This window comes from Hydractinia symbiolongicarpus, chromosome 11 (genome assembly GCF_029227915.1).
Source record: "Hydractinia symbiolongicarpus strain clone_291-10 chromosome 11, HSymV2.1, whole genome shotgun sequence".
In the NCBI taxonomy this organism is placed as follows: Eukaryota; Metazoa; Cnidaria; class Hydrozoa; order Anthoathecata; family Hydractiniidae; genus Hydractinia; species Hydractinia symbiolongicarpus.
Window position 1 is genome coordinate 11,891,646 of NC_079885.1, and position 18,542 is coordinate 11,910,187.

At 34.0% G+C, this 18,542-nt stretch overlaps 5 protein-coding genes across 5 annotated transcripts; 3 read left to right on the plus strand and 2 right to left on the minus strand.

The window, feature by feature from the left end:
- Positions 1–906: 906 nt before the first annotated feature.
- Positions 907–6,648, plus strand: LOC130614897 (uncharacterized). The gene is made up of 3 exons (XM_057436366.1): positions 907–1,267; positions 4,504–4,559; positions 6,027–6,648. The coding sequence occupies exons 1-3, from the start codon at positions 961–963 to the stop codon at positions 6,096–6,098; spliced, it is 435 nt and encodes a 144-aa protein (XP_057292349.1). The 5' UTR covers positions 907–960; the 3' UTR covers positions 6,099–6,648.
- LOC130614893 (metallophosphoesterase 1-like) lies at positions 6,107–10,433 on the minus strand. The gene is made up of 6 exons (XM_057436363.1): positions 10,006–10,433; positions 9,818–9,924; positions 8,765–8,854; positions 8,228–8,408; positions 6,917–7,177; positions 6,107–6,714 (listed from the first exon to the last, which is right to left on the minus strand). The coding sequence occupies exons 1-6, from the start codon at positions 10,333–10,335 to the stop codon at positions 6,556–6,558; spliced, it is 1,128 nt and encodes a 375-aa protein (XP_057292346.1). The 5' UTR covers positions 10,336–10,433; the 3' UTR covers positions 6,107–6,555.
- Positions 7,257–7,889, plus strand: LOC130614896 (prolyl-tRNA synthetase associated domain-containing protein 1-like). The gene has a single exon (XM_057436365.1). The coding sequence runs from the start codon at positions 7,293–7,295 to the stop codon at positions 7,800–7,802; it is 510 nt and encodes a 169-aa protein (XP_057292348.1). The 5' UTR covers positions 7,257–7,292; the 3' UTR covers positions 7,803–7,889.
- Positions 10,434–10,498: 65 nt separating the features above from the next.
- On the plus strand, positions 10,499–11,509 carry LOC130614894 (guanosine-3',5'-bis(diphosphate) 3'-pyrophosphohydrolase MESH1-like). Its single transcript, XM_057436364.1, has one exon. The coding sequence runs from the start codon at positions 10,685–10,687 to the stop codon at positions 11,228–11,230; it is 546 nt and encodes a 181-aa protein (XP_057292347.1). The 5' UTR covers positions 10,499–10,684; the 3' UTR covers positions 11,231–11,509.
- A 4,801-nt stretch (positions 11,510–16,310) lies between these two features.
- On the minus strand, positions 16,311–17,509 carry LOC130614216 (putative uncharacterized protein DDB_G0286751). The gene is made up of 3 exons (XM_057435640.1): positions 17,275–17,509; positions 16,872–16,956; positions 16,311–16,499 (listed from the first exon to the last, which is right to left on the minus strand). The coding sequence occupies exons 1-3, from the start codon at positions 17,492–17,494 to the stop codon at positions 16,325–16,327; spliced, it is 480 nt and encodes a 159-aa protein (XP_057291623.1). The 5' UTR covers positions 17,495–17,509; the 3' UTR covers positions 16,311–16,324.
- Positions 17,510–18,542: the final 1,033 nt, after the last annotated feature.

Here is an 18,542-nt window from a genome sequence, read left to right on the forward strand (position 1 = left end):
TTATTTTTTAAATAAATGTTATTAACTTGACTAACGCCCTATTTGACGTTGGTAACCCTACCCTTCCTGGTTATCATTTTTTTCTTTATGTGGAGTGAATGTCTCATCACCAACACAAAGTCCATTTTATCAATTTTTTTTATTCAGCTGGCACTTTGATATACACGTGTTTTTTACATAAAAACCTTGAATGTTATGGTGGGGATTTTTTCAAAAATAAAGAATATATTAAGACTGTACTCACTCTGAGTCCTTCAATGAAGAAGAGCAAAATACTGTAAGTCTAGAATTGTAAAACATTGCCGAAAAGTGTTAAAAAATAAGAACATTCAGCGTCAGGTGAAATTTAGACCTTTTTATAAAAATATGCGTATAGAGCTGGTGATGTATGAATGGCGAACTTCATCTTCGCGCCTTACTTGTGCTCGCAGTCATTTTGAAAGAGCCAAACTTTGAGAAAGAGCAACATCTGCCTTTCAAAGGAGTAAAGCGATGCTGCTGGATAGTTGGTTTACGTCACCGTCACTTCCACGATTCAAACAGAACGATTAATTTAATATGGAGAAAATTAAACCAATCATGATCGCATGAATTAAAATACAATGGAAAATTACTTTTTCAAATCTGCAAAAAGATTGAGGACTAGGTCTTGTTTCTGTGAAGGAGGTTATGAAAGTTGCAATATAATTACTCGTGTTACTACTTCCTTATGTGGAGGGAAAAGTTGACAAAAATAACAAAGCTTTTTTACATGAATGTAAAACTGCTTACTGTGTGGATTATACGATGGTATCAGATCTCTTGCAAAATCAATTAAAATTTTATTAATGAACTTTCAGTTGATGACGATTTAATGTGGGCCTATGTTGCGCGTGTGTGTCCACGTGCTAACACGACGCGGGAAATCCTTGTGTTTTTCTGAGACCTCTGTGGTGGAGACAAGGGTTGTAAATATCGACTATGGTCTTTATTACTTTATGTCATAACTGGGAACTTGCAAGCAAATCCAAGATGGCCGCTCGCGTAAATCCTTTATCGCTTGCTCGCCAGCTTACGCACCAACAACGTGTCACCAGGCTTTATAGAAACTCCTTAAAGCATTTATTATCATGGACCATGAGCCGTGAAATATGGAGGCCGCATGCTGTGGTAATGCGTTCTCAGTTTGATGAGAATAAACATTTGACTGACCGTGTACAAATTGAAAAGGTTCTTCAAGAGGCTGAAGCAAAATTCGAATATTTTAGGCATCCAGCACCTTACATTTGTAAGTACTGTTTCTTATGTTGCAAAGTCTTTTTACTCATAGCACAGTGCCAATGTAATATCTTGCTATGGTCAACACTTTTGAGAGTCGCCCTGAAAAAAACACAAAAACGCTAAGTTTTAAAGAAACACAAACTTTTGCCTGAAATAGCCTGCATCCATTTTAAAAATAAAAGAAATGTTACTTTTTGGTTGTAGTGCACCAATGTTTTTTCAGAACCCTAGCGTACAGAGTTACTATTTTGCCAATTTCGCCAGAAATAAATAAATTCTGTTTGTGCCACAGTCAGCCGTTTACACTCGCTTTTATTGATTTACGGCTCTTTTTGTTTTGGATAAGCGAAGCAAACTTCCGTGGACGGCTACACTGTCTCTTTCCCAGACTTGTGATTCGCTGATCCTTTTTGTCCTCGCTACTGTGGTAAAACTTCGCCAGACTTCATTTTGATAGATCTAAGGAGATTTACTTTGTAAACTCAATTTTTTTACCTAGGCACTCACAAGCGACTTAGAAATTAGTATTAAGCTGAGTTACATAGATTACCCAGAATATCTTGTTTCTTTTTCACAGTTAAAAACCTAGCTGACGAAATTGTACCCATGCTGGCAAAATTGTACCACTCAGGGTTCCATTTTTCCAGGCCATTGTGATACGCGGCCTGTTGGTGTCCGGCTGTGTTTAATATCCAAAATAATAATCCAGGGCGGTGCAACTCAAAGCGATAAGATAAGTACTATTTTTTCGTAAAAAGTGGCAAAATTGTACCATCGTACGCTAGCTAGTGTCAAGACATATTAAATTCCCAAACATTTCAGTAAAACTTACCTAAAACACTATGCGCTTATAATATAGTGCCGGTTTTTTACTAAACGATAGTTAAATTCATGCGGCATAACATGACTCTCACTTGTATTACTCCAGTTTATCCACCCCCTGCGTATTGAAGAAGCTCTTAACCCATCAAAGCCAGGTTATGTGTAAGTTCATCATATTGTTTTTTGAATGTCTGTTGTTGTGTTCGCATTCGAGAGTAATTATATCATAATTTCTCTTCCACTGCCTGTATGTGACTGAGATCCCTCATGGACCCCCCTTGATCTGGCGAACTTATATATCTACAACCACAATACAATGTTCAGTGGTTGCCAGACCTGTGAATTTTGCTTTAAAGCTTCACTACCTGCTATGTTGGAGTATATACAATGTGGTAAGTGCCATGCTGGCTGTGGGAATTTAAAGTCTGAAAAGCAACAAGGGGGTTGACTTGAGGGCCTTTCAACTAAGTTCAGGTTTATTTCAACATTACTTTGTCTATGAAAACAAGATTTATGTTGGCTAAACTTGCCTTTCCTATTGACAGGAGTGTTCATTAAGGATGCATGACGTCAAGCCTTATATCCCAAAAGTCCTGCTCATAACTTTGACGAAAACATAATGGCAGATATAGTAGTGGGATAGTATCACAAACAAACTTGTTGGGGAAAGTTAGTTTGTGATACAGTTTTCAAAATCCTTCGTTTGATTAGCCAAGTTAACTAAGCTTTCTTCAAGGTTTTTCTTTGAATAAAATGAGTTGCTCTGGCAGAGCAAATCCCGAAAATTCAAATTCACCTCACAGCAAACCTTAATTAAAATCAACCAATGAGCACAAAGCCGGTGTGGTCACATCTTACCCTCTTAAATAATACAAGAATTAAATATATTTGATTGGATGAGTGAGGCCATTTCCCCCTAAAAACAAAAGATTTCCGATATTGATCATGAAAGTAACAAACAAAGTAACCAAAAAGCGCAGCCAGTATTCTAACTGTATGAAATTTACTTGTAATTTCTCCCGCCTTAAATATTACGGTTTCCCAGTGGTTGTGGGTTTCGTGGCTATTATTTGATACAATTTGATATATAGTTTATTAAGTCACACAATTCTGTAAAACTTTGAAAGTTCCCTTTTTTGTGGTAGAGTTAACGAAATTGAAAGTTCTGTTTTGCATCTCAGGAATAATTTGCTCAATAAGTAATGGAACGGGGTTGTATTTTCTGTGTGTTTTTGCATTTCAGGAATAATCACACGATGACCTATATTGTTTGTTTGGCGCTTCTTCTACAGTGCAAATTATATCGTAATTGCACTCTGCGCAGTGCAAATATTTCTTAATTGCACTCTAGAATCTTAACTAATAATTTAAAAAATATATATGATGTTATAAATTCGAACTATAATAAAAAAGCTTATAAAACAATAAGGCTCTTTAAATCTAAACAAGAGAAAGAAAAACATTCGATATAGAATTTTCTATATCGAATTTTCTAAAGCGTTTGCTTGTCGTTTAAAATAATTACTGTTGCTTTTGGATTCATACCCATCAATATTTATTTTCTCGCGTTTTATGATGAGTCAAAAAAAGATATCTTTACAATGAATCGAACTAATTATAAATCGGGTAATAAAAAATCAAAATATTAAAATTGACATCCTGTGCTACTCTTACAAAAAATAGTTCATTGTGTGATTAGCTCGTAATCTAACGTTTACTCGTGCAATTGGAAATAATCGAACTCGTAATTATTTTTTTTGGTTTTTAAATTTATCCTCCTCGAAACTCGGAAAATTAAAAGGAAAAAGAAATACTCGTTTGATTATTTCCTAATTACACTCGTAAACGTGCGATTACATATACTGATATGGGTGAATTTGGAAAGTGTAGAAGTTTTCTAAAGAATGCTGATGCTTTATCAGCATGCTTGTAGCTAACTAGCTATATAACGTATAAAGGGTGTATGAGGCAAAATAATGAACAATGAAAATTTTATGCATGTTACTCCTGAGATGCAGATAAGTTTTAAAAAAGATTCCTTCAACCTGTATAAAGTTTTTGATCCAACGTTGGTGTTGTACTACAATCAAAATGTATGTTTTTCAAATTTTTAAAAAAAGTATTTTTAAAAACGCTGAACTTTTAAGTTGTATGCAAATTATCAGAACCCTCGTAGCATGTATGATAATATTACATGGATATTTTGGAGTTGTTTAGCAAGTGTTTTCTTTCTCGCTATTCTAATTAAATTTTGCAGTTTACGAAAAAACATGGTATTTCTTGTTAAACATGCGTATTAAGTTTTTAAAGTTAGTATGCAAAACAAGAAATTAACTTCCTTTGGGCTAAAAAGGGACCGTTTTAAATCAAAATCGAATTTCAAGAATTATTGTCGCCATAACGATATGTTTTTATTTTTAGCACCTAAAGCACCAGGCGGCTCAAAATTCGAACGAAATGTACCACCTCCTCCAAATGTAAGGCATTTTTATTTATATTAATATTTCGTAAACAAAAAATATATCTTCCATCAAACATTTTAAGGTTACAGCATCAACGTATTCTTGTTTAAATTTAGCCGTTTGTTGTTGGTGCACAATACGTTTTCACATCACTAGAGATGGTCGGCTAACAGTAAATTCTTTCAGTGCTTTTCTTATTTGTGGCTTAGACTGAGTTTGAAGATTTTTAAAAATCGATTTGCAACTACTTTAACAGACATTTTTAAATTAAGCTCCGTAAAAATATTTTCCAGTTAATTCTCGCAAAACATTTTATTGGCTATTTTGCGAAATAAATTTTCGTGAAAGGAACATATACAAAGGTAAAGACGGGGAGTGTTTAGTAGGAGAGGTGAATTGCGCTGTGGCACGGCTGCTGATTAAAAGTTCAGATGCCAGTGTTGATTTTGAAGACCAGACCGACTGGCTTGGTCTTCTCCACACAAAAGTGTCCTTACTATTATTTTACATTACATCTAACAGCTATCATGACAAGAAAAAAGTCCTGAACAAACACTACGAATGTTTTGACATTAAAAAAATTCGTAGAGTAACAAAAAATTGATGTGAATATTTTTCACAAAAAAGAACTGTGAATTGACACCTAAAAAATTTACAGCAGGTCGACACAGCAGACTTGTTATAAATACCAGCTTTGTTTAAATCTTTGAGAGTGCTAAATTATTTATGATTGAGTATTTTTAAACATTTTTCAAACGGGGGGCTAAATTAAAAAACAGTGGAATATCTTTCTCTTTATTGTGATGGCCAGGGATCAATACTCACAAAATATTGAAAAAAGAAAGTTGAAATTCAAATAACAAAATTTTTAAATAAAATTTTATGTCTAACATAATTTTACTATTTTATACTGCTGATGGAACTTACTTAAATTTGTGAATAAAAATAAAAGAGTAAAGATTCGTCATTAAAGATGAAGCCACCATATTGCGCGTTCTGTTTGTTGTTGAATGTTTCCGGTCTTTATATTTATCAAATTTGGCGCCATTCTCATCCTAACAAATTCATCGTTGAAAGCGCGTAGTATGTTGTGGAAAAAGGACTCATAACATGAAGAAATTATTGTTTGTCATGACAATTCTTTCTTAAGTTCAAAGAATTTTAAATGATGATTAAAAATGCTGTTACTACTATAGTACGTAAAATATTCTTGGTTATTTTGAGTCAAATTAATCCTACTTATTTTCATCCCATACACCTATGAAAATTCTGTAAAATGTTGTCAGGAAGTTATATAGATACTTAGTTGTGAAATATAGTAAGTTATTTTTTGGCTGCCACAAAATAATTGTTTCTTCGCCTCTCCTTTAATAAAAAAACATGTTTTTTTCCTCAGGTTACATTTCTACAGAATCTTTAAAATTCGCAAATTGGGCGGTTTTCCAGTCACGAAAATTTCTGTCATTTGTGTTGTATTTTCAGGCTTTAGAGATGCTACCAATGGAAGAGGAATGGTACAAAGAAATGATGGATTGGGCAAATGGCAAAGATTAATAAAACTGTTGTAAATTATTATTCATTTCTTTGTGTATAAAAATTATTTCTACAAAAAAAGTTACGTAATACGTTCCTCGTCCTTGCGATATAAAAGTCAAACATAATAAATACTGCGTTAATGAGTTTTATCTCCTCTATTTTGTTTACATATGAAAACTTTATCAATCTCCTTTTTCTTTATACCAAATTACAGACAGTAAAAGAAATTATTATTTGAGTGACGGTCCATGTCAAAAAAAAAATTCTTGTTTTCACTGTAAACATAATATTTTTGAGGATTCTGCTAATTATGTCTCCACGTACTGGTATATCTTCTGCAACATATGCGGCGAGGGAAATAATTATAGTTTATAAGTTTCATGAAAATCGACTGTTGTAACAAAGTAACAAAATTTTCCCATGAAAATTGAAAAAGAACTATTTTATCAATGCCATATGTCATCATTGTTAAACGCTACAGGATTTTCTTGTTAGTTTTATGGAAATATTTTTTTAATTGTATGAAGTTAAATATTATAAAATATATAGCAGTTGCTATGTAAATGTTTATGACGGTCGATTCTTTAGGTAGGTAGCACTTTTGAAGAATTATTTCCTCGTCGTCAAATACGCCCTAAATACAAAGTAAATAATGACGATTATTATTTCGTACTTTTTTGATAATATTTTTTGACACTAATATTTGACACTAATATTTGACACTCGGTTTATTGTTTGGTGGGAGAGGGCAACGCAAACGGAATTACAGTGAGTTGAAAGTTATTTGCCTTGTTTTTATATTACATTTCTTAAATTAGGTAGTAATTGAACCTTACTAGAACTATGCTTGGGTTGTTTATATTTCTCCATGAAAACGAAGGTACGCTTAATTCCCAAGTTCCTTTACGATTCACGAAACATCCGTGGTGCGCATGACCACTCAAGACAAAGGCTGGATTTATCATTTGCAAAATAAAGTCTGTTGATTCCTCTGAAAGAACATCCCAACTCTCTTTGTTCTCAATGTTTTGCAAGTGTTTTGACGGGCCATCTTCTCCTATGCACATGGCTTCGTTCTTTCTGTACAGGGGAAAATGCTAGAAGCAAAACGTTAATAAAATTAGTTTTAAAGTCTTGTTCTATTTCTCTCTTTCTTATAACATTTATATGCTATGTTTTTTACTCTTCAGTTTAAGAAAATAACCTTAGAAAATGAGTGCTGCAAAGGGTCGAAAAGAACTTTTTGAATTGTTAAACAAGTTGGCAATTGTCACAGAAACAGTAGAACATCCTGCTGTTTTTACTGTCGAAGCGATGATGGAACATTTGGGTAACATTAACGGTTTAATTACAAAGAATCTGTTCATGAAGGACAAAAAGAAACGACTGTGGTTACTGACTGCAGTTCATTCTCAAGAGGTCAAGTTGAATGACGTAGCTAAAAAGCTCGGGGCGTCTGGTGGCTTACGACTTGCTGACGAGGCGATTATGATTGAAAAATTAGGCGTGGCCCAAGGTTGTTGTACACCACTATCAATTTTTAACGATGTCGGCAATGACGTTAGGCTAGTTGTCGATTCGAAGCTGTTAGAAGATGGTATCAAAGTTTTTTCGCATCCACTAGAAAACACAGCCACTACGGGTATGTCATCGGAAGATCTTAAAAAATTTATTGCAGCCACTGGACACGAAGCTATTTCATTGAACTTTGATGAACTATGAATGAATTTTTAACACAGCGTCCTGCTTTATTTATATTAGATATTTATAAAAATAATTAAAATAATAAAAAAAATATCCCTTCGCTTACCAATGTTATTTTTAATCTCTGGTTAGATGTCTTAATACGTCAGTTTAATTTTGGCGCATCTTTTTGAAATTGACGATGGTCAAAATTTGCAAAAATTTCTTGTGCCGTATTAAGGTGTGAGAGTTAGAATGGCTGCTCGATAACATATGTAGCTACCTAGTATATTGGCACAGGAACAAAATCTTGATTACCACGTCAAGAAAACACGAAATGCCAGCACAAATAGGAATTGCAATGGAATATGGGAGGGAATGTACTAGAACTGGTAATTCTAAATAATTTACCTACTTGCATTGAATCACTTAATATCAGATATCAGCAATTATAAACAAGTTACCTGCAAGAGAACGGCGTTTCCATTTGTTTTACATCGTATCACATCTTTTTCTTTACGGCAATTTGATTTCTCTTTGTTTAAAGTTAATCGCTCGTTTAACATTTGTATTTCATGTTTTGCACGCTCACAAAATGTACAGCCCTCATCTTGCTTCATCGACATGGAATTTATAGTCACAAATCTAGAAGTTGAAAATTTAAGGTAAGAAGTTTTGCGAAAGATTGTCGTTGCATACCCGAGAATCAGCGACCTTCCCTCACAGGACTTTTTTATTCCAGGGAACCAGCTTTGGATATATACCTAAGAGTTTCGAGGAAAAAACAACAATAACGCCACCCTAGGGCAGTGTTTAAGGGCCGATGTCATGTGAGCCATAAATTATTTTCATGCTTAACCACAAATTGCAACTACACGAAAAGCTTTTACATTAAAGAAATCTTGAAAGATGTAGTCTTCGTTTCTAAAAAAATTTTGTAAAGCACATTGAGGGTTACAATATTCTTGCATTTGTGGAGACGGGCGAAATAAGTTACTTACGTAATGTTGTGAATTTTGATCAAGTTGACTGATGATTCGATCCCAAACGTCTCCTTAAAGCGCATCCACTTGTCCATGTCTCTCAAAATCCTGAAAACAAAGGAGAAATCTTCGCGGTATTGTTAACTTTTCCCTCTGTTTCCTAATTGCAAAATTAACGTGAATCCCATTTTATCGTAAAATTATTCTGCACATATCCTACTCGATGGACAATTACTTCTTAAAATAAGCTCTGCTCATAAGACTTTTTGAGATTTCCCCTAGTTGTAGCCAGAAAGAGAATGCCATCTAATAGCAGTCAAAATTTTCGGTGAAAGAAAGAAAGACTAAAAAAGTTGGACTTTTCTGTGCATTTAGTTGCCCATCAATCACAAAATATTGATCATGTTACTGTTGTTTAGTTTGGAAGAACATTAAAGGAACAATTTTCTCCAGCCTACGAAATGTAAAATAAAGGGAAATAACTTTCGCGAATGGCCTCTTTTCCTTAAACCTTTATACAATAAGGATATGAGAGATATATAACTGAAATTTTATCAAACAAAACAAATAAAAATTTGCGAAAATTAACTTTAACGATTAGCTTATTTCAACATGGTTTAAGGGAATAAACTTTCACGATTTTCGCCTTTTAAAAAATTTTCGTAACTTGTATGTAACTCGTTTAATAAAGCAATGCTTTTTTGAGTGCTGAAATGGTTGGGAATGCTCAGTTCACCAAATAAATTGTGAATTGTGGTAATAGTTTTGTTAATTTCTATTATTTAGATTTCTTCTTTGATGTTGAGCATTTCAATATATTTCTACAGCACTCTCTTACAATAGCATTTAAAATAAAAATCTATTTTATTTTATAATTTTTAAGACAATATTTTGGCCTTTACCTTCAAATTATCAATGGCAATGAACTTATCTGAAAATTTGCGCTTTGTAACGCATAATTATGTGTTGTTTTACCCTTGAGATATATTTTGACACTTTCAGCTCACTTGAGGAAAAAGCATGTGAATTATCCATCCAGATACAATCATTTGTTAAAAATCTATTGCTTACGTGCCATGAAATCCAATGTCGTGGTTACCAACAACTATCTTTAACTTTTCATTTTTTGCCATATAAAATATTCTTTCACGGAATCTGTGCATGTAATAACCCCATTCCTTAAAATAAAAAATATAGTAAAAGCTTCTGTTTCCACTACAGCTGAAATAATAGCTATTAGCGCTCTAACAACAATATACCTTGTCATCTACTATTTCGCCCTCGTCGAACAAATCTCCGAGAATAAACACTATATCGGGATTTAACAGATTATTGCTAGCTTGGAAAGCTCTTTGCATTTGCCATTCCCGTCGCAGCTTATCAAACCAATGGCCACGAAATGGACCCAGCAAATGTGGGTCTGCAATAAAAAACGTTTTAAGTTTTTTCGTTGCATGTGAGTTGCTTTGGTTGTTTTTGTCCGACCAGGAACATTTATTCATAGCGATTTGATATATAAAGTATTCACAAAATACGAATGTAATAATGATCATTAAAATATCAATCAAAAATAATCGTTTAAAACACATTTTAGCAGGACCAACTTCTTGTTCGACTTGCGTTTTAACATGTCCACTGCTTATCCGCCATTTTGTTGTAAACAATACTTGTGTAATTCACCGATTGTATATGACATTGTGCTTACTCTCCACCACTGAGATTAAAGATCATTACGTAATATTTTGGTTTCTTGCTGTTGAATCACGTTCCACCCATACTTTACATGCCATAATAGGATATGATTAACTATTATGTAAGACGGAAGTGATTTTCATCAATTAAATTTAGACTATAAAAGAAATATACCTTTACTATTTCAAATAAATTATTGTTGAACGAGGGAACAAGTATTCAGAAAATAAAATAAAAACAATAACCATGATGGCGGAATCAACGATAAAAAGTTTAATGGAAGCTTTCGATTTCGCCGCAATCAAACACAAAGATCAAAGAAGAAAGGACCCTTGTGAGACACCTTACATTAATCATCCTATTGGGGTTGCAAATATTATTTCTAAAGAAGCAGGTATAACAGATGTTGACATTTTAATTTCCGCTGTTTTACACGACACTGTTGAAGACACCGATACAACTTTTGAAGAAATTGAAGAAAACTTTGGTAAAAAAATCAGAGAAATTGTCGAAGAATGCTCTGATGATAAAGGTCTACCCTCTTACGAACGTAAACTGAAGCAAATACAGAAGGCCCCATTTTCTAGTTATGATGCAAAGATTGTTAAATTGGCTGATAAACTTTATAATTTGCGAGATTTAGAGAAACAAACTCCAGTTGGCTGGTCTGAGGAGCGTGTTCAGGAATATTTTATTTGGTCCTCAAAAGTTGTTCAAGGCTTAAGAGGAACTTGCAGACTACTTGAAGATAAATTAGACATTCTTTTTAAAAGTAGAAATGTGTTGCAGTAGATCTGTAGCAAGCTAACTATAGCTAAATCTATCATATTTGACATATATATTTAGCTAGCTAGCTAGCTATGTAGTTAATTTTTTTACTGTTATTATTACACTGTATTTATATATTGTAACACTACTTAATTATATTATATTTATATAATTTGATATATATTTATGCAAGGATAAGTACCATAACTAATTTAAACTTACTTTTTCGAGAACAACAATTTTTTTCAAAAAAAAACCCATTTCAGTAACAACCAATAAATTTGCCTGAAAACCAAATGAAGTCTTTTGCAAAGTAATTCTCATTTTGAATACTATAGCCAAAATTAGGTGCAGATAAGTTGATTTTAGTATAAATCGAGTGTCTATGTTGGAACTGTTTTTGCAATAATATTTTAGAAGAAAACTCAAGCCCGGAATTTAAAAGCTTAAACAATCAAATATAGAGTTATAAAATTAAAAGGTGTAATTTCAGGCTTTAAATGAATATAACAAGCGTTTATAACGAACAACGTGTGTTTTATTGTAGCTTTACGTCGTTTAAATCTGGACTGGTATGCTTCAATATATTTTCATTATTTTTTCATTAAACTACACAGAAAAATCTCTAGGTACCGCAAACTACCGGTGTAGATAATAAAAGAACTAAATATGGTATAAAGCTGAAATTTAGTCTCAACAATAATTTCTATAATGCTAAAATATTTTTTTGAATGTAAATGCCTAAATGTACTACAAAATACCAGTAGTAGGTACTAAAAAATACCATATATTCTAAACGATTTTCTAGACAAAGGGTTTATTGAGTTATTGCTTTGTTTTTAGAGTGATTCATTGTCGTGTTTGAGCGTCTGAGCTTTCCACCTCCAAATCAAGTTTGATATGAAGTTTAAAAGTAACCTTCTATCCCACGTGTAGAATAATCTGACCTTGATGATAAAATTCTACCTCAATCCCAATTTCTTTGGTAGCGTTTTTGATATAAAGATGTTTCATAAAGCTAAAAGGTTTGATAAGTCCTTGAATCGAGATCGGGTAAATTACGTTTTTCAACTTAAGACATTTTTAGAATTACGTTGTCTGTGATAAGAACAATAAAATAACCAGCGCATAAAAAATGTGAATACGCATGTTACGCGAATAAAATGTAGACAACAAGGACAAATCAATCAGTTATTTCGGCTCCATCTAAAAAATTAAAAGCCATACAAGATAGTAAAATAAAAGAATATGCCGTTTTCTACTAAAACTTATTTTTTTATTATTAAATCATCATCATCACCTGGACTATATTAACTCTGTCTCTCCAAAATTCTCTATCTTCAGTGCCGTAACCGCCTGGGAAGGGTGGGCAGGGGGGCAATAATTTTCCTACTGAAAAGAAGGAAAAAGAGAGAGAGAGAGAGAAAGAAAGAAAGAAAGAACGAAAGAAAAAAAGTGAAAAAAAGAGAGAGATTTAGTGTCATTTCTCCAAAAGTTAGATAACCCAAGAAAACTACTTTTGTTTGACGTTTTAAAAGTGGGAAAACTGATGTTAGTTATGCCTGCTACAAATGCTGTTAGCGAACGATGTTTTTCCGCTTTGAACCGCATTTTCTAAAAAGTGCCAGCACCCTTAAAATTTCTTATATTATTGTAGTCGTATAATGTTAATATGTATATATTTCTTTCTACCTTTTGGTTTCTGATGGAAATTTTTATCTAAATTTTGATGCCAATTAAACAATACAGCTTTTCTAAATTACTAAAATATCGAAACATTCATCGTTATTTTTAACATTCAGCCATGATATCATTGACGTCTGGAAGGGCATTTTCCGCCAATCTAAAGATGTAAAATTTAAATTTTTCCGCCAACAAGGGGGGCCTCGGGTAGCCATAAAGCGAAGTTTATATATCTAATTTTTCTATATAGCCCCCCCCCCAATATTAAAATTGTGGTTCCGGCACTGATCTTCCATAGCTTTTGGAAGATCGTTTAGTTGACAATTTGTTTCTTTTGTTAGCTGATTGATGTAAGTCTTACAGGGTCCTCCAATTTTCCTCCTACCATGACTAGGTGACCATAAAACCAGATCACTGATAACCTCCTCTTTTCTTCTATAGCTCTGCAAAACGAGTCCTTCTTTCTTTCAGAATAGATGAGATTCTGGGTAGATTACCATAGAGACGAGTTATCGTTGGATGTGTGATCCAGTGGATGTTCAATATTGCACGGAGCATTCTAGTATATGTTCCATCCAATTTTGATTCAAGCTTTTTGGTGAGCGTGTAGAAGAACCATAAAGATTTATTGAATAAAGCAATGGGGTTCCCAGAAGAATGGAATCGTGTGTAGTCTCTAGGATTCGCAGCTGAATGGGCTCAAACCTCTATAAAAGTCATCATAGCGATTTCTTAACCCTAGTCTTTTTAGGTATTTTTATGTTTGACTTTAGAAGCCTTGGGAACATATTACCAGCTACTAATTTTAAAAATTATAAAAGTAGTCTATGCTGGGATGGAGAAAAGTTAACAATTTTTTGCTGATTTTTTGCTTGTAGTTATTGAAACGTAGATTTGGATGACTGACATATCGGGTTGTATGACCAACGTGCCGAATGCACGTTGGTATACAAAAAAGACGTTTACTACTGTCTTTTTCCATGCCTTGTCAAAGCAAACGACTTTAAACCTTAAGATCGACTTCAAATGACACTGTTGAACTGTGCGTGGTTGCTTGGCTTCTTCTTAAAGCATCAAAGTTTAAATCCCATATAATCCCTTGGAAATCAGTATTGTTTAAGTGGAGACTTCTTTAGGCTCGTAATGTCTATTGAATTCGCGGCCGATCATTTTTGTTTTTAGGTTGTATATTCTGCTCACATAGCTTTCGAGGTATTTAGAACGTTCAACAATGTTTAACTTGAACTTGTCCTAAACACACATTCTCTGTAGTTGTTGTTTTTTTGCATTGATTTTGTGTCCGAACTTGATGCAATTTTGTATGAAAAAGGAAAAGTCTGGAAGAAGAGAAGAGTCGATGTGTAGTACAACTTATGATAGAGATATCATTCGCGCGCATTGAGCCCAACTGACATAAACATAGGAGACTTTAGATTTTGTCTTTGAAAGGTCAAAAAGAATTCCATCTGTACAAAATGGTAAAGAGGGGAAAAAATTCATGCTAGATATTTTTAAAAGCTATCCAAATTAGAATAGTCGCATAAACTTCATAGAAAGTTGCGAGCTGTCAGCAACAAGAAGAAGAACAAGAAGAAGAAGAAGAAGAACATTTGATGACATCATTTTAATTCTTTCTTATGACGTCAAATTTAAACTGACGTAAAATTTGTGTGTCACAATGTAAAAAAATCAGTCTACACAAATCTTGCATTGGTGCTAGACATACCTGTTAGCGGTGAGTAGCTAATAATGGAGACTTTAGATGTTCGTGCCTTGTTACTAAAAGAAGGATGGAAAGCTGAACAGACGAGAGAAAACGCCTTGCTTACTCAGGAGGTTGAAGCGTTGAAGGAACACATTCTTTTCTTGGAAGAAAATCATTCTGCTGAAAAGGAAGAGATTGCGAGAACATATAATTTAGAGAAAGAAAAAAATTATGGACTTCAAACCAAGATTATAAATTTGGAAATCAAAGTTGCTGTATTAGAAGATAGACTTCAATATCATGAAGGATTGGTAAACGACCTATTTAAGCAGCGAAAAGCATACGAGGAAAAATGCGAGGAGATTCATGCAAAATTGAAGCATGTTGAAAACGAAAATGAAAGCCTTCATCGTAAAGTTGATAAATTGAAAGCATTTAGCTCATTGTTGGAGCAAAAAAGGTAAAAAAAGTTAACTTGAGGATTTGTTGTAAGATTCCAAGTAACTTTTCTTTTGACATGATCGCATACCTTTTTTAACTTGAACACAGCAGTAATTCTTTTCGATCAGAGAAAATATTAGCACAATCACAGTCGGCTATTTTATTTTTAAACGAATTGATTTCACGATAACTAATTTTTGTGTATATTTTTATAGTTCCAGGGAAAAAACTCCACCAATCCCAGTCAGAAAACACACAGAAACTCCACCAACTACGTTCTTGCCAGCACCACCAAAAGAAGTTAAAACAACTCGCTGTCGCCAATACATACCACAGATAAACAAACTGAAAGAAATACAATCAGCAGCAATTCAAACTAAAACCAACACTGGACTTCTTCGAAGGAAAAAAACATGCCTTCCACCAATACTCCATCGTGCTCCAACAGAGCTATCCTGATGTGCTCTACCATCTAAACAGGCCTGGCTGGGTTTACTAACCCAGTTAGGAGAATGCTTATTTTGTGTAAAATGGTTAGGTTTTACACAAAGTTGGTTCTCTCCTAAAGAAGTTAGCTAAACACCCCTGAAGTATAGCTTAAAAAGGAAGTTAGAGACACGTAAAATGGGCTTCTTTTTAGGAAGCCATTGCAATGGAAAAACGTGCAGTTAGCAATGTCAACTGTCAAAGCGTCGCAAATAAGATCATCGCAGATCAAATTAGTCACTTTGCGTGAAACTAATTCCTAAACCATAATGAAACTGTGTCGCACTCCAAGAGCCAAATTGAGGTTCGTATGCTGTTTTTAGCTGAAAAACATTGAACATGAACATAAACAACAACAACAATTCGGTAGTATAACATATACTACCGAATTGTTGTTGTTGCCGTTACGTCGTTCATTGCGACGTTTTCGTAACTACGGTTGTTCGTCTTGTACAGGGTCCACTCTGGGGATAAATCCACGGAATAATCCCGATAGTGTACATCACATCGTTTCCAAGTTTTGAAAATTTTTGGAGGTATTGTTTTTTATTACAGTTATAGCATTTTCAATTTGACAGTTTCTTATGGATTTTTTGAACAGCTTTCGTTAAAATGCAATATGACAAGTAGTTAAAGCGAAACAACGTAAGTCTATCAAGATGTGAACCAGAAAAGAAACTCAAGTTAGAGAACATAGCCATCCTATGGACTCATTAATTCATGTTACGACTAACGTTGTAGCCACGGCTAACGATTTCAGAAATCATGCAGAAAAAAGATAAGAGCCAGTTTTCGATTACATGTTAAACTTTTCTAAATACGTTGCCATTACATAAAGCATAATACCTATGCTGATACAACTTATTATTAAAACAAAATTCGTTCTGCGGATTGTAATACATTCCGCTACAACGTAAACTCTTGTCTTTAACTTGTCCATTGATACAATCTTGCGTCAAAATGTTGTAAGTGTTGCTCCTATAATTAAAATACACAGCATAAAGTCACGTGACCATTAGACACAATAAATACTACTTGATGTGAAATTAATCGGGCTGAACCGGTTATTTTCACATTAAATCCGACATCGGGGGGAATAAAGTAATCGGATTTTAAGCAGATAGTGGCATTCTGGACAAGTTAAATTTCAGTTCTAGTAAAAGTTATCGAGGGGTGGCGAAACCCGCGTCTTTCCCAAAGTCCGAATAGAGTTTATTTTTGTTCTTGTATGATACTTCTGCTAAAGTAAACTTTAGCTAGTTAAGTAAAGCGTTTGTTCAGAAGAAATTGAGCAGGAGTATCTTACTTTCTTTCTATAGGAAAGTCATGAAATTAAAATTAAACTCTCACCCGCAGCAGCGAAAAAATGGTCGTTTCATATGCAATTTGCCATCGCAGCACCATTCAGACTCGGGATCGTACATGTTGCCAGAACCTGAGATAAAAAATCATTGACCCTAAATGCTTCGAACAGCTTTCAATCCAGTCCAACTAACTCTCCCCTACCCTCTTAAAAAGAATTTTGATAAACGCTACCCTTTCCGCCGTCTTTGCCCTATTTGCATCGAGTCCTAACATCCTTGTAAGCGTCTTCTCTTCTTCAAGCCCTCGATTTGCCCAGCCCTCGCTTAAATGAAAGCCCAGTCTGAAAAAATGTTTGAATGTTCACAAATCATGGAAAATTTCACGTGAAGGCTACATTTTTTCTCCTATCTTACCTGTAAATTTTGCCTGCTACAAAAATATGACTTACAATATTCCCAGATATTGTTCGTATTTCTAGTACAATAGCCATTGTTGTTGCTGTTGTTGTTGTTGTTGTTGTTGTTGTTGTTGTTGTTGTTATTGTTGTTGTTATTATTATTGTTGTTGTTGTTGTTCGCTGCACTAGCGCACACGATCAGTGCAAATAAAACAAGAACTTTCATGTTTAAAAATATTGAAACTAACTTAATATAACACGTTACATCCATTTTTCAAGTTTTTTTTTCAACTTATGCAACCTAGTTTGCATATCTCTACTCCACAAAGCAAAAAGAAAGGTCTAGGAACTAAATGGCCAAGCATTTGTTCAGTTGTGTGTATTAGCACAAAAAAGCAATGTGGATGTATTTACACAGATGCTTCCTGACACAAAACATTTGATGTAACCTTTTCATTGTTTTTATTATTATTTACGCAGGATAGTGTTTTCAGTTCCTAATGAAACTGTTATCAAAGAGGGTCATGCGAATGGAGTCCCGGTGCATTTAAAGCTTCCATTTGAGATACAAAAGTAGTGCAAGCATAACAGCCACTCAGACAACCGCCTGGGAGACAATCCTATTCTCATGCTCTAAACAGAAAGAATTTTTTTACAATTTTATCATCCCTGGCATGATTTGACCGGGGTTTGAACCCAATAATTTCCGCACTGGAGGCAAACGCTCTACCACAAGGCCACCATTCGGCCACTTGATGACAAAAGGAATCTATTTTTGCCTACTAATTGCGCACGATAATGGTGCAACTTCCAAAAGGTCAAGGAGCAAACTTGCTTGCGTATTATGTTGTTGTTTTAAATTCGTTTCTTTGAAAGAATAATTTTTATACCCCTGGTAACTTTCGCCACTTTTACCCGACAAAGTTTTGCCAGTCAAGTGTTGTTAAAACTAATTAATATAAAACATAATGTCCCGAGACATTTTGAATAAACTATATCAGGCGTGTTAAAATCGCTAGTGTGAAAAGGGTTTCTTGTATTAAATGTTGTGCTGGAATCTAGGGTAAACCTTTCTTGAAATTGAAAACAAAAAGATTTCAACGCTTCTCTAATATAGGAGCGCGTTCCATAAAACTGGATTCTTGTAAAATAATAGTGCAGCTATTATATCTGCCTTTGGTAAGAGACTGTTATAACACGAACAGATTTTTACATAAAGATTTAAGAACCTTGAATAGCTTTGCAGATATCAGGAAGTAAGCGATTTGCGCGTTTTTAGCATGAAGTTGAAATGCTTCAAATTCAGTGGATGCCATACT